Source organism: Hippocampus zosterae, chromosome 17, assembly GCF_025434085.1.
Source record: "Hippocampus zosterae strain Florida chromosome 17, ASM2543408v3, whole genome shotgun sequence".
NCBI lineage: Eukaryota > Metazoa > Chordata > Actinopteri > Syngnathiformes > Syngnathidae > Hippocampus > Hippocampus zosterae.
In genome coordinates this window covers 5516123-5527649 of record NC_067467.1, presented here as the reverse complement: position 1 = coordinate 5527649, position 11527 = coordinate 5516123, and the positions used below count along the sequence as shown (strand labels likewise).

At 43.4% G+C, this 11527-nt stretch overlaps 1 protein-coding gene across 6 annotated transcripts; it reads left to right on the top strand.

Annotated features, from left to right (window-relative positions):
- The first annotated feature begins 141 nt into the window (after positions 1–141).
- map3k14a (mitogen-activated protein kinase kinase kinase 14a) lies at positions 142–11406 on the top strand. Of its 6 annotated transcripts, none has more exons than XM_052048629.1 (16): positions 142–307; positions 4279–4587; positions 4658–4739; positions 4822–5059; positions 5507–5884; positions 6158–6292; positions 6361–6490; positions 6568–6696; positions 7933–8037; positions 8120–8277; positions 8695–8845; positions 8998–9255; positions 9335–9444; positions 10280–10418; positions 10513–10613; positions 10840–11406. In XM_052048629.1, exons 2-16 carry the CDS (start codon positions 4284–4286, stop codon positions 10999–11001), a joined length of 2580 nt encoding a protein of 859 aa, XP_051904589.1. In that variant the 5' UTR covers positions 142–307; positions 4279–4283; the 3' UTR covers positions 11002–11406. The 6 variants fall into 6 exon arrangements, with proteins under 6 accessions (XP_051904589.1, XP_051904588.1, XP_051904593.1 ...); XM_052048628.1 differs by having other exon boundaries at positions 157–307; positions 4274–4587; XM_052048633.1 differs by having other exon boundaries at positions 222–307; positions 4282–4587.
- Positions 11407–11527: the final 121 nt, after the last annotated feature.

Below are 11527 nucleotides of genomic sequence, written 5' to 3'. Positions count from 1 at the left end.
TTAAACGAGCCACCTCATACAGGAAATTTGGACACCAACTTTTACTTCAAATTAAAAGAATGGGCGCATTTGTAAAAGGACAAAGAATGTCATGACACTCGAACCTAATGAAGATAAAAAGTGCATTAACCTATTAACTATTTATAAACTTCAAATTGTTGTACAACTTGTATTGCTGTTGTGGCAAAAATATGAGTCTGACAGTTACTTTGAAAAAAATGAACCAACCAGGAAAAAACACGAATTCACTCAAACTTACTTTTCCGTCCCAACAAACGACCAACGCCTACTACTAATAAGACACTAGGTAAGTAAACAAATATCATCCATATTTTACTTTAAGGCGTTTGTGTGCCTCTGACTATTGTCTCTTTTATCTGTAGTTTTCGCGATGTCAATATTTTGCGCAAGATAAACTTATTTTCTGTCAATTTCCGGTCTGGTGAGGACCTTTCTTCTTTTTCTTGAAGTTTATGTGGCACAAAAGAAATGTCAGCTGTAAATGAAAAAATAAACACTCGTTGGAAACAAAAGGAGATATTTGACAAATGTCGTTATAAATTGCCGACACAATTGTCTGCTTCGCAAAAACAAAAAAAAAAAAGTTGAAGCCCGCATGTTAAATTTTGCGGTTTCTGGTTACCGGTACTCAAACTCTCGCCAAAAATCCACATTGTTTTTACCTTCGCATGCATTTAAATGATCCAGCTACGAATTTCTCATGTTCCCTACTATATAGTTTCAAAACACAGTTGACACGTTAAACTGTGTTGAACTGGAAAGAAAGTGCAGAAAAATGAGTTTTCTTTACTGTAAAACTGGTAAAATAGCGTAAATCTTGGTGTCAGTAGTGTAATTGCAGGGATAAAATGTCAAAATGACACAACTAAGTCAATAAAACTATGTTTTGTTGTAACATCTAAACACCAGTCGATTGCTTATGAATTAGTGCAATTGCCAGCACCAATCACACACTATAAAGTACAATAGATTTGATAAAATCACAAACCAACTCACCTGTATCACCGTCAATTAAAGAAACACGAAAAGAAAACATGATAGGGTATTCCGAACAGGCGGTTATCCCATAATTACAGTGTGACAAGAAATTTCAGGGATACCTGAAAAATGCTTAATATGATTCTGAAAATAGAATGTACACGATCGATTTACATACAGTAGTTAGCAGAGCAGTATAGTAATATTTTCTCATCACAAGACTTCAGAGTCACAATCTCATCATAAGAGTTTCATTCTATATTTTCATGATGACTGAGTGATTCTGCATACCACACCAAAAGCACCTTAAAGTGATTTTGACCCAAAAAGATAATGATTGAGAGACTCCATATTCGATCATAGAACTTTTGTCTGTTGCAAACAAGCAATGCATACGAGACAGTCAACATTGCATGTTGTTATATAATTATTACCCATCATTTTTCAGCGTAAGTCAAGTGGCCAAATTTTAACAAGCGTTGCCAAGCATCCTGTGTTTGTGTGTCTGTAAGTCGAGCCCCCTTTTCACTACTCTTACTAAAGCCTTTGGAATTTCATTAATCTGCGTGGGTGGGTGTTTGCGCCACAAGTTAGCTCAAGATAGCCGCTGTCACCATGGGGAGTTGAAATCAAGAGTACACTCATAATGGAGAAGGATTCAGTGAACAATACAGTATATTTACAATTGTGAGTCTCGTTTTGAGTCAAATGTTGTATTTTGTAGGACAGTGCAGGTGTATTTGTTGCTGGGGCTGCCTCTAAAATGCATGATGTTACTATCTTTTCTCTTTTAGAAATGGTTTCCAGGAAGGGTAATAAAAAGATATTCAAAACAATGGCACATAAAGGACTATGTTTTGTTTTGTTTTTTTCATTTTTAGATTACAAAGTAAATTGCGCCTTTAAATGGTCTGACCAAGTGATTATTGCTTGAAACTAGTCCCCGATCAATGAATCGACAGGCCAGTTTTACCGCACACATTAATTGATTAAATTACAATATTAACATTTTTGCTACAAAAACTTAACATCAATCGCCGTAAATAAATATACGTTGGGTTTTCACATCTTCAACAGTCATATATGATCATGTAAAGTCACCCAGACATATGAAACACAATGTATTGTAGAACAGTCAAATGTTGTGCCTGTAATCCATATCTTTATTTTTGTAACAGCTAAGGGACCAAAATAGAAGCTATTTTTCTATCTGACAATTTATTGACTTTCAGAACTTTATTTTTGCCAAATGTCAGCATCAGTATTGGCCGAAACAAAAAAAAATCTATATTAACGATCTAAACGGGTTAATAATCTAGGATACCTTGTATCGCACCTAAAGACACAGAGGACATTGATTTTTTTTCCATCCATGTGTCCTTCAGATACATTGTTGGGGTTTTTTTTGGTTTTGTTTTTTTATTGATGATCCAAGTGGATCCAATTTAGCTATTGTCAATCCCTGACATTTTTATCTTATTTTTTTTATTTTAACGGAACAGCCGTGGAGTGTGCAAGTAGGTTGTGGCATTTCCCCTCAGTTGCCAGCAGACTCCTCCTACCAAAGGAGTAGCAGCAGTACAGTGAGTGTCAAGAGCAAAAAAAAGAACAGGAGCCGCTTGCACCTTTATTGCTGTTTGCACGCGCATAGAGGAAAACGTCAGCTCAGGGACACTTTCTCTCGAAGGGTTTTTTTTTTTTCCGGTTGATCGTTTTTGCTTGGAAACTCGCCGTCGTCCTTCTTTCTACCGGTTCGGGTGTGCCTTCGAAAGGAAGCGACATTGGGATCGCTTTGTTCTTGCAGAGCCAGAAGGTAATGACCTCACTCAAGCGACTGCTATGAAATGTAAAATGTTTCCGCATGCTGACGTCCTTCCCCCGGTTGTGCTCTCGCTGATAGCTGGCTCAGGAGAAGCGACCTAGATGCTTACAGTGCACGTACTCATGGCTCGGCGTGTTGCGTTACAACACGCCGAGGCGAGACATACTTGTTCATTGTTCGTGTATAAAGTGTCATACAATTCCCCTAACTGAAACCAGTGCTCGCTTGAGTTATTCGACAACCCAACTCTGCTCAGCAGGCCCGACTGAGTTTCCTGTGTCATCTCTACCCGACAAAAAAAAACACCCAACACATTTGGTTTCGTGACCTTAATCAGTAATTCTATAAAGAAGAGAATGATTACCTACAATCCCCCTAGAAATGGTCATTGTTGTGGTTTTGTATGCTCTTCTGCAGTTGGACATCGGACTTTTTTTTTTTTTCTGGCTGCTTCCTGTCCTGGAAATGTCAGTGTAGCTGAGTCAAGTCAGCACGCATTATAAATGTCATTCGAGATATTGGGTTTAGTTCTCAGGGCAGGCGAATGACTGATTGCACATTTAGTGGCTGAAAGGTCAATGTATGCTTTCGCGGCTGACCTCGTATGTTGCACGTTTTAATGTTTTGTAAGCGGGCATACAAGCGAGGATGTGCGGAAATGGAATTGCGTCGTTCTGTGATCAAGTCAATGCAATTCATGTTTTGCATCGAAATATGTCGTCGTCGTAGTTTTTAATGGCTAATTTTGCAACACTAGTTTTCAGACTGAAAAGTGCATTTCTTTTCAATTGTTAGTCAGCTCACTTAATCCAAAAGTGGCAACCCGTAAGACAAAGTAACAGCCGTCAAGTTTCGCCTTGATTTGTCTTCAATAATGAATATGATGTAATCAAACACATTTTCATTGGACCTTTGGCTCCTTAAGGAGTACATCGAGAATGAAAGCCAACTTGAAGCCTTTCCACAAAGTGTCTGTTGTTACAGAGTAATAACATTACTCTGTGGTCGTTGCGATGAAATGAACAGAAAGCTATGTGTAAACAAGATGAAGTGTTTGTTGTTCCATTGCCAAGAGCAGAAAGAGAGAATGGATTTCAAATGCGGTCGTTGTGATCAAGAAATCACAAGCAAAAAAGACATTCGGATGACTCAGATGTTTTTGAAAATGCGGCCCGTGATGCAAATGTATCAAGGGCCGTTTGAAGTCGGGCTAAACAATTCTTTGAATTCAAATGAGCATTGCAGTGTGAACTATCCACACTATCCACATGTTTTCATATCATTGTTTCATGGAACGTGAAAAGTTGAAATAAAAAAGCAACATACTTGATGGAATTGTTTTTGCAATCTAATTTATGATGTTTGCTTGATTTTACTTGCCACAAAACGTTAAAGTATAATGCCATATGATAACTGCACTGTTTTGTTTTGTTTTTTTTCCAAAAATCTCAGCTCAGCAGGCATGGCAGTGAGCCAGAGGATCTTAAACTCCACCTCCCCGTTCTCGGGGTCGCCGCTGGCCGACCTTAAGGCCTCGTACCCAAAATGCACAGCCGGGGAGAAAGGAACCCAGCAGCACCACAAACAGCAGCAGCAACAGCAGCAGCAAGGGGAAGAGGAGGAGGACGAAGAGCAGTGGAAGAGCAGCAAAGTGGACTTCATCGCGCGTTTGAGTCCCCTGTTAAACAAAGTGCTGACTCAGGGCACTGCCGAGCAAGTCGGAGAGACATCGCTGAAGAGCTCCCCCTTCATCGCACAGGCCGAATGTAATTATGGCGATTCCATCATATCAAAACAATCAAAACTCTCATCATCTAACATGCCACTGTCCTCTAGGTGAAACTCAGGACTCACAGGAATTTAGTCCGTCCTGTTTTGAGCGTTCCTACGTTCCCTCATCAGGCTGTTTTATCGTCAGGTATGATTCGCGCTTCAAAAAATAAAAAATAATTCCTATCAAAATGGAGTTGTCATTGTTTGAATGCATACTTTTGCTTCAGTCTGCAGCCGGAGCACAACAATGTGGCTTGCCCAACCACGGCCTCCGTCCAAGCGCCAACGCCACTCGGCCCCAGAAAGAAGCCCCGAAAAAGAGTGAAGCGTAAAGGCCGCAAAAAAGTTCCTTTGGAGAAGAACAACAAAGAAGAGGAGCGGCAACATAGCAGATACCACATAGATACTACGGTGCCCTCTGGAGTGCCTGAACAGGAGAGTGGGAGTTCCCTGGAGCACATCCAAGTAAGCACAATTTTTCAAAGAGATGGGGGGGGGGGGGAGTCCTTGGTTGAACCTTTTGACCACTTCAATTCATCAATCAATCCAGGGTTAGCAGGTGTCAACATTAACGGTGGCCCATATGGCATTGCCAGTGTCCCGCTCTGTCATGGTTGCCAAAAAAGCCGGAATGTGCATTTTTTTGGTGTGTTTTAGACTGAAAAAAATCATATCTGGCAAGAAAAATATTCAACTGGCGCATGCTGGACAGGATAAATGGGCATGAATCAGGATTAGCCTCATGTTGCTAGCTTAATAGCCTTAATAGATTCATACCAATGGGAGCACCGAATGGTCACAAGGAACAAGTGCAGCAAGGGAAAGTGACACCAGTTGTCAGTTTGTGTTCAATAACAACAATTGCGCACGATCGATATTTGAAGAAATCATCAATGCTTTTCGCTCTTGCAGGAGGACTCGCTGCACGCAGGAAGGAGCCGCCTCAGATCCTCGTGCTGCAGCAGCGTGGAGAGCGCAGAGGGGGAGGATGTAGTGCCTCCCCTCTATGGCACTAAGCTCTACAACATAGGCTGCGGCTGCTCCCCGCTGGCCTGGGCCGAGCCATTCCCGGGTACTCTATGTAGCCTCTGCTCCTACGGTCCAGACAGCGACTCGCTCAGCAGCGCCGGCGACTGCTCGCTGGCCCTCGCCGGCCTGCGAGGCAGCGTCAGCCAGGGCGACGCGTGCTACGCGGGGCCCTTCTTTAAAGAGGTGGAGCGCAACACCGGGGAGGAGGAGGAAGAGAAGTGGCAGTCCGTCGACAATGAGGGGATCATTTTTTACAACGAAGTGAGTTATTTTTGCGGGGGACATGTTTTTATATTGGACATGGCTTTGTCCCAGTGCTAAGACAGTGACGAGCGACGTCGCAGGATATTCCCCGCCATGGGGAAATTGGCTCTTCATATGCTACACTGTGTGTTTGTAATGCAACACCTGAAGAAGACATAGAAATTGGACAGATACTGCCAATAATTTCGTGCTACTCCAGAAATAATGTCGGTTTTCCTAAATATGTCCGCTTTAATCACAAATATGTCATTTGCCTTTTACCCTCATCAGAACATCCAGCCTGTTGATTCAGAGTATAAGGAAGGAAGGGAGTTTGTCCTGTCAGAGTTCATCAAGGAAGGCTCCTACGGCGAAGTCCACAGCGCTCAAGATGTCAACACAGGGTTCAAGTTTGCTGTCAAAAAGGTAACACGGAGCGAATCCGCAATTCATAGCCCAGCTTGGATTTTGCTTTAACGCTTTCCTCCTTCTAGATCCCCCTGAAGAGGTTCAACAGCGAGGAGGCGAGCACGTGGAGTGCCCTCAGATCTCCTCGCATCCTGGAGCTCTTCGGAGTTGTCCGAGACGGGCCTTATGTTTTCTTTCTCATGGACCACAAATCTGGCAAGCGCTTTTTTATTGTTGCCCGCGATAATGCTGTGATATACGGCGGTAAATAAGAAGGTACCCTTTCCGTCCAGGCTCGCTCAGCCAAATGATTACACAGCGTGGGCGGCTGCCGGAGGACCTGAGCCTCTACTACCTGTTGCAAGTCGCGACAGCCCTTGAGTACTTAGCCAAGAAGAAAGTGGTTCATCTGGATGTGAAAGGTATTTGTGGTCATTTTATTTCTATCCGTTTAATTCCGCATCCACTTTGGTGGATGTATGGGGCACGGGCCTAAAACAATTTCCACTAAGCTTCAAAGATGAAGCTATTATGTTTTGGTTTTTGGTATTATGTTCTGGGTAAAGATGCAGGGACAGGAATCAAAGAATCAAAATGGCCTCCATGAACCAGGAAGTAGACTGTGAACTAGCAAACTGACTCATCTATCTATCTATCTATCTATCTATCTATCTATCTATCTATCTATCTATCTATCTATCTATCTATCTATCTATCTATCTATCTATCTATCTATCTATCTATCTATCTATCTATCTATCTATCTATCTATCTATCTATCTATCTATCTATCTATCTATCTATCTATCTATCTATCTATCTATCTATCTATCTATCTATCTATCTATCTATCTATCTATCTATCTATCTATCTATCTATCTATCTAGCAAGATAGCGATCTAGCTATCTAGCTAGCTAGCTAAATAGCTAGCTAGCGAGCGAGAGAGAGACAGAGACAGAGAGACAGATAGACAGATAGATAGATAGATAGATAGATAGATAGATAGATAGATAGATAGATAGATAGATAGATAGATAGATAGATAGATAGATAGATAGATAGATAGATAGATAGATAGATAGATAGATAGATAGATAGATAGATAGATAGATAGATAGATAGATAGGTTTTGTGTTCCTGTATCTGAAACATTAAAAAAATCTCTACATGGCCCATCCTGTGGCTTGAGAACTGCAATAAGACCTGCCCTGACATTAATTAGCTGTCATCCAGACGTTTGGTCTCACATGGATTTACAGCACCTGTGACCGAGCGTGAGGAGAGCAGCGGCGGGTTTTGGGAATTTCCCCCACTGACTCAGCCGCTGCTAGGAAGCCAAGGCGCATGCGTGGTGGCAAAAAAAGAGAGAGAGAGAAGAGCGGGAGGGATTATATGAAGAGCAAGAGGTAATTGAGACAAGGGCGGGGGGGTGCAGTAAAAAGGTAAGAGAAAGGTAGATAAACTGAAAGGAAATGCCACCAAAACTGCACTTACTTGTAGTTTTGTATTCCGTCTCTCCCTTTTTTTCACACCCCTCCCCTTTTCTTTCTGGCTGTGTACAGCTGCTCTGTTTCCAATTAAACAGCCCTTCAAGTATGCATAAGTCATGGAAGTCACCCAAGCTCCATCATTTTTTTTTCTCCTTTTGTCCCTCAGCCGACAACGTGTTGCTGTCTGAGGACGGCAGAGACTCCTTCCTGTGCGATTTTGGCCACGCCGAGAGATTGGACACTGGCGGGCAGAGTCTCAGTGGGTCTCGAGGTAGGACCGTCCAGAGGCGGACCGCCAAATAATATGACATCTATCACATTATTCCTCACTGTTGGCCATCTTATTGAAAAAGACCTGAAAGGTACTGAGACGCACATGGCCCCCGAAATGGTGATGGGCGAACCCCGCGGAGCCAGAGCAGATGTGTGGAGCAGCTGCTGCATGTTACTGCACATGCTCAATGGGTGCCCACCTTGGACCAGATATTACACCTGTCGGCTCTTCCTTAAGGTACCGTACGACACAGGTGGCAAAAAATACTCATCATCTTGAGTTTATGAAATGAGACTTCAAAAAATGTGAATACTGCAATGATCAAATAAGGGAGGACGCTAAGTGCAGTACATCCATGCCGTAAAGCATCGGTGTCCAAACTGCGGGCCGAGGGTTATTTGTGGCTCACCATCTATTTTTAGCGGCCCACGACGTGACCAAAACAAAACAAACGAAACTAAAAACGACATTTGACATGGGCCACAAGGTTCGTTAAAAAACGTGAAGGTGGTCAGAGTGAAAAAGGAGGGTGTCTAAAAAAATGTCTTTATATACTGTTGAACCTTTTTTTATATTCAAACTATTTTTCTGGATGTGGACCTCAAACGAAAACTTTTGGACATCCCTGCCATATGGACGCCCTGTTGTCAACAGATTGCCAACGACCCACCGCCGCTCCGAGAGATCCCGCCAGACTGCGGCCCTCTCACTGCGGAGTTGATCAAGGCGGGACTGCAGAAGGATCCCAGGAAGAGAGCGTCGGCCAGTGACATGAAGGAACGTGCGGCCAGAGCGCTCAAACAAGGTGCTTATACTCCTCCTCCGGAATTTACATGGGGTCCATACCTTTAGCTTAGCTTTGTCCTTAACTTTACCACAGCTTCTATCTTGACTTTACCTTTACGTTAGCTTTATTCTTAACTTACTCGTGCCTTATCCTTCACCTTTTGCATGCAGTTGGCGGACTTAGAAGCCCATGGAGGAGTTCCTACACGGAACCTCTTTATTTCGCCAACAAACCTCCAGACTCTCCACCAGTCGAGTGTGAAAACGATGAGGAAAAGAACATGGACAGGAGTTCGATAGTGGAGCTGAACGACGGCGATGAGGACGAAGCCGACGTGTGTGAGCAAGAAACTCATTTCGATTTAAACCACTCGAAAAACAGGATCACCAACACTGTTCCAGAACTTGAACTGCGTAAACTAGAGAGAGGTGAGCTTCCCGTTCACTGTCTTGACTCTTCTATGCACCATATTTTACAGCACTTTCTCTGTTTGTTTTTTTTCTTTAGACTTTTATCTCAGTAGCCTTTCTCAGCTTCACTCTGCTGAGATGCAGGAGCAGCTCTTGTCTTGTCTCAGCAGCGACGCCTACTCCAACCGAGATCCGTGGGACAAGAAGGTAATTCGAAACTCATAACGGCACAGTTGCATGTCAATTAGGCATGGGCCAATATTAGATTCCGACTATATGATAACCATGAGCCGTAGGCTACTCATGTTGTCCTTGGGGCTAACTCGTACCTCTAGCGCCATTTTTTTGTTTGTTTGTTTTATGGTTTTTCTTGTCAGAAGGCCAATTCCAACCTATATGTATCTATTGATATATGTATTTATTTTTCTAATCATAAACTAGAATTTTAAAAAAAGGAAATGATTAAATACGTCACTCTGCGGGCGGCCCGGTAGTCCAGTGGTTAGCACGTCGGCTTCACAGTGCAGGGGTACCGGGTTCGATTCCAGCTCCGGCCTCCCTGTGTGGAGTTTGCATGTTCTCCCCGGGCCTGCGTGGGTTTTCTCCGGGTGCTCCGGTTTCCTCCCACATTCCAAAAACATGCATGGTAGGCTGATTGGACGCTCTAAATTGTCCCTAGGTGTGAGTGTGAGCGTGGATGGTTGTTCGTCTCTGTGTGCCCTGCGATTGGCTGGCAACTGATCCAGGGTGTCCCCCGCCTACTGCCCGAAGACGGCTGGGATAGGCTCCAGCACCCCCTGTGACCCTAGTGAGGATTAAGTGGTCCAGAAAATGGATGGATGGACGTCACTCTGCACAAAATGTATCTCCATTCATCACCTGCCTGGAAACCATATTTGGCCAACTTGACAAATCCAAGTGGTCGCCTAACTGAAAGGCAGTAAAAGCATCTGATTTCTTCCAACCAATCAGAGAACAGATGTGATGTCAAGGGAAAAAAAAATTGTTTAAGTGTTTTAAGGGTTGCGCTTGGTTTGTTCAGGACTCGGGCCGCTGGTCGCTGAGCCCCACCGATGACTATAGTTCGGGAGTCTGCTCCGACAGCAGCCAGCCAGAAGGGCACCAGTGCGTCAGTTTAGACTTGTTGGGCCACTCGCCGCCTCAACCGTGCTGCTTCCAAGGTGCATCACCAAAGCGCACCTAACGCTCACACGCTCACTGTCTCTCACTCACACACACAGAATCAAACGGTAACCTTTTTTTGTCCGGGTCTAGGGGTGGACGTCTGCATCCGAGACTTCAACGGGACAATCATCCAAATCCGAGAGACGCGGCGGGTGAAGGTGGGCCACATCGCCACCGGCATCAGTGATCAAGTGAGACCCAACATCTCCTCAACGTCCTTTTTAAATATGAGGCTATATTTTCGTGGTGTACCTGGACTCTATTATGACTTATTAGGACAGCACAGAAGCACCCCAAGTTACCGCTAGACAAAATTATTCATGTTAGACTTTGCTAAGAAGGAAAACCTTTTTTTCGAGAATTTACTGCTATCCACCATTACGCCCATTCTAAATGAACTTTTCTTTCCGTTTTAAGATCTCCGAGAGAGTTTTCACCTTGGAGACACAGCTTGGCTGCACAGTGGCTCACGACGAGGAGGTTCAGGAGTCGGGGCTGAAGCTCTGCTGCGTCCCGGCTCCTGATTTCAGTGCCTCTTGGAGGTGGAGGATCAGAGATGGCGCACTGGAAACTAGATGAGAGTTAAAGAACACCATTTGATGTCTTATTCTGGACGTTTTAGTCCCTCGTAGCCATCAAACTACATTGTAGCTTTGTTTCTTATCATAATTCTATACCCTGAACAAAAGAAGCATCTAAACATGTATTTCCTCTTCAGGAATTGCATTCATTTGGTACTTCATTTCGCCAGCAAAAGTCCCCGATTGTAGAAAAAGCTAAATATTGCAAGGCCACTTTATTAGCGCGTTCATGTATGATTTAATGCTGCTCTAATTCATTGTGCTGCAGACATAAAATGGGCTACAGGGACAATGAAAAATGTACCAGGACATAAGCTTCAGTTTATGAATTCTGGTACTTGCCATAAAAAAAGGCCAGGTTAATTGTTTTAAAGGACACAATAAACCTCTGTCTTAGTAATAACCAGCAGTGGCCTTTTTTGTGCGTGTGATTCTTTTTTTTATGGCTCACCCCATCAGCCTCACATTTGAGTTTTGACGTTTAAACCTTTGGCTGTATTCTCCGCTTCATTTGAATTAAATTG

Excerpts from the sequence above, each read along its gene's own strand:
- map3k14a (XM_052048629.1), top strand. The coding sequence starts at position 4,284 with ATGGCAGTGAGCCAGAGGATCTTAAACTCCACCTCCCCGTTCTCGGGG. Across the intron at positions 4,588-4,657 it reads CTTCATCGCACAGGCCGAAT|GTGAAACTCAGGACTCACAG; the intron begins GTAATTATGGCG and ends ACTGTCCTCTAG. Across the intron at positions 5,060-5,506 it reads GTTCCCTGGAGCACATCCAA|GAGGACTCGCTGCACGCAGG; the intron begins GTAAGCACAATT and ends TCGCTCTTGCAG.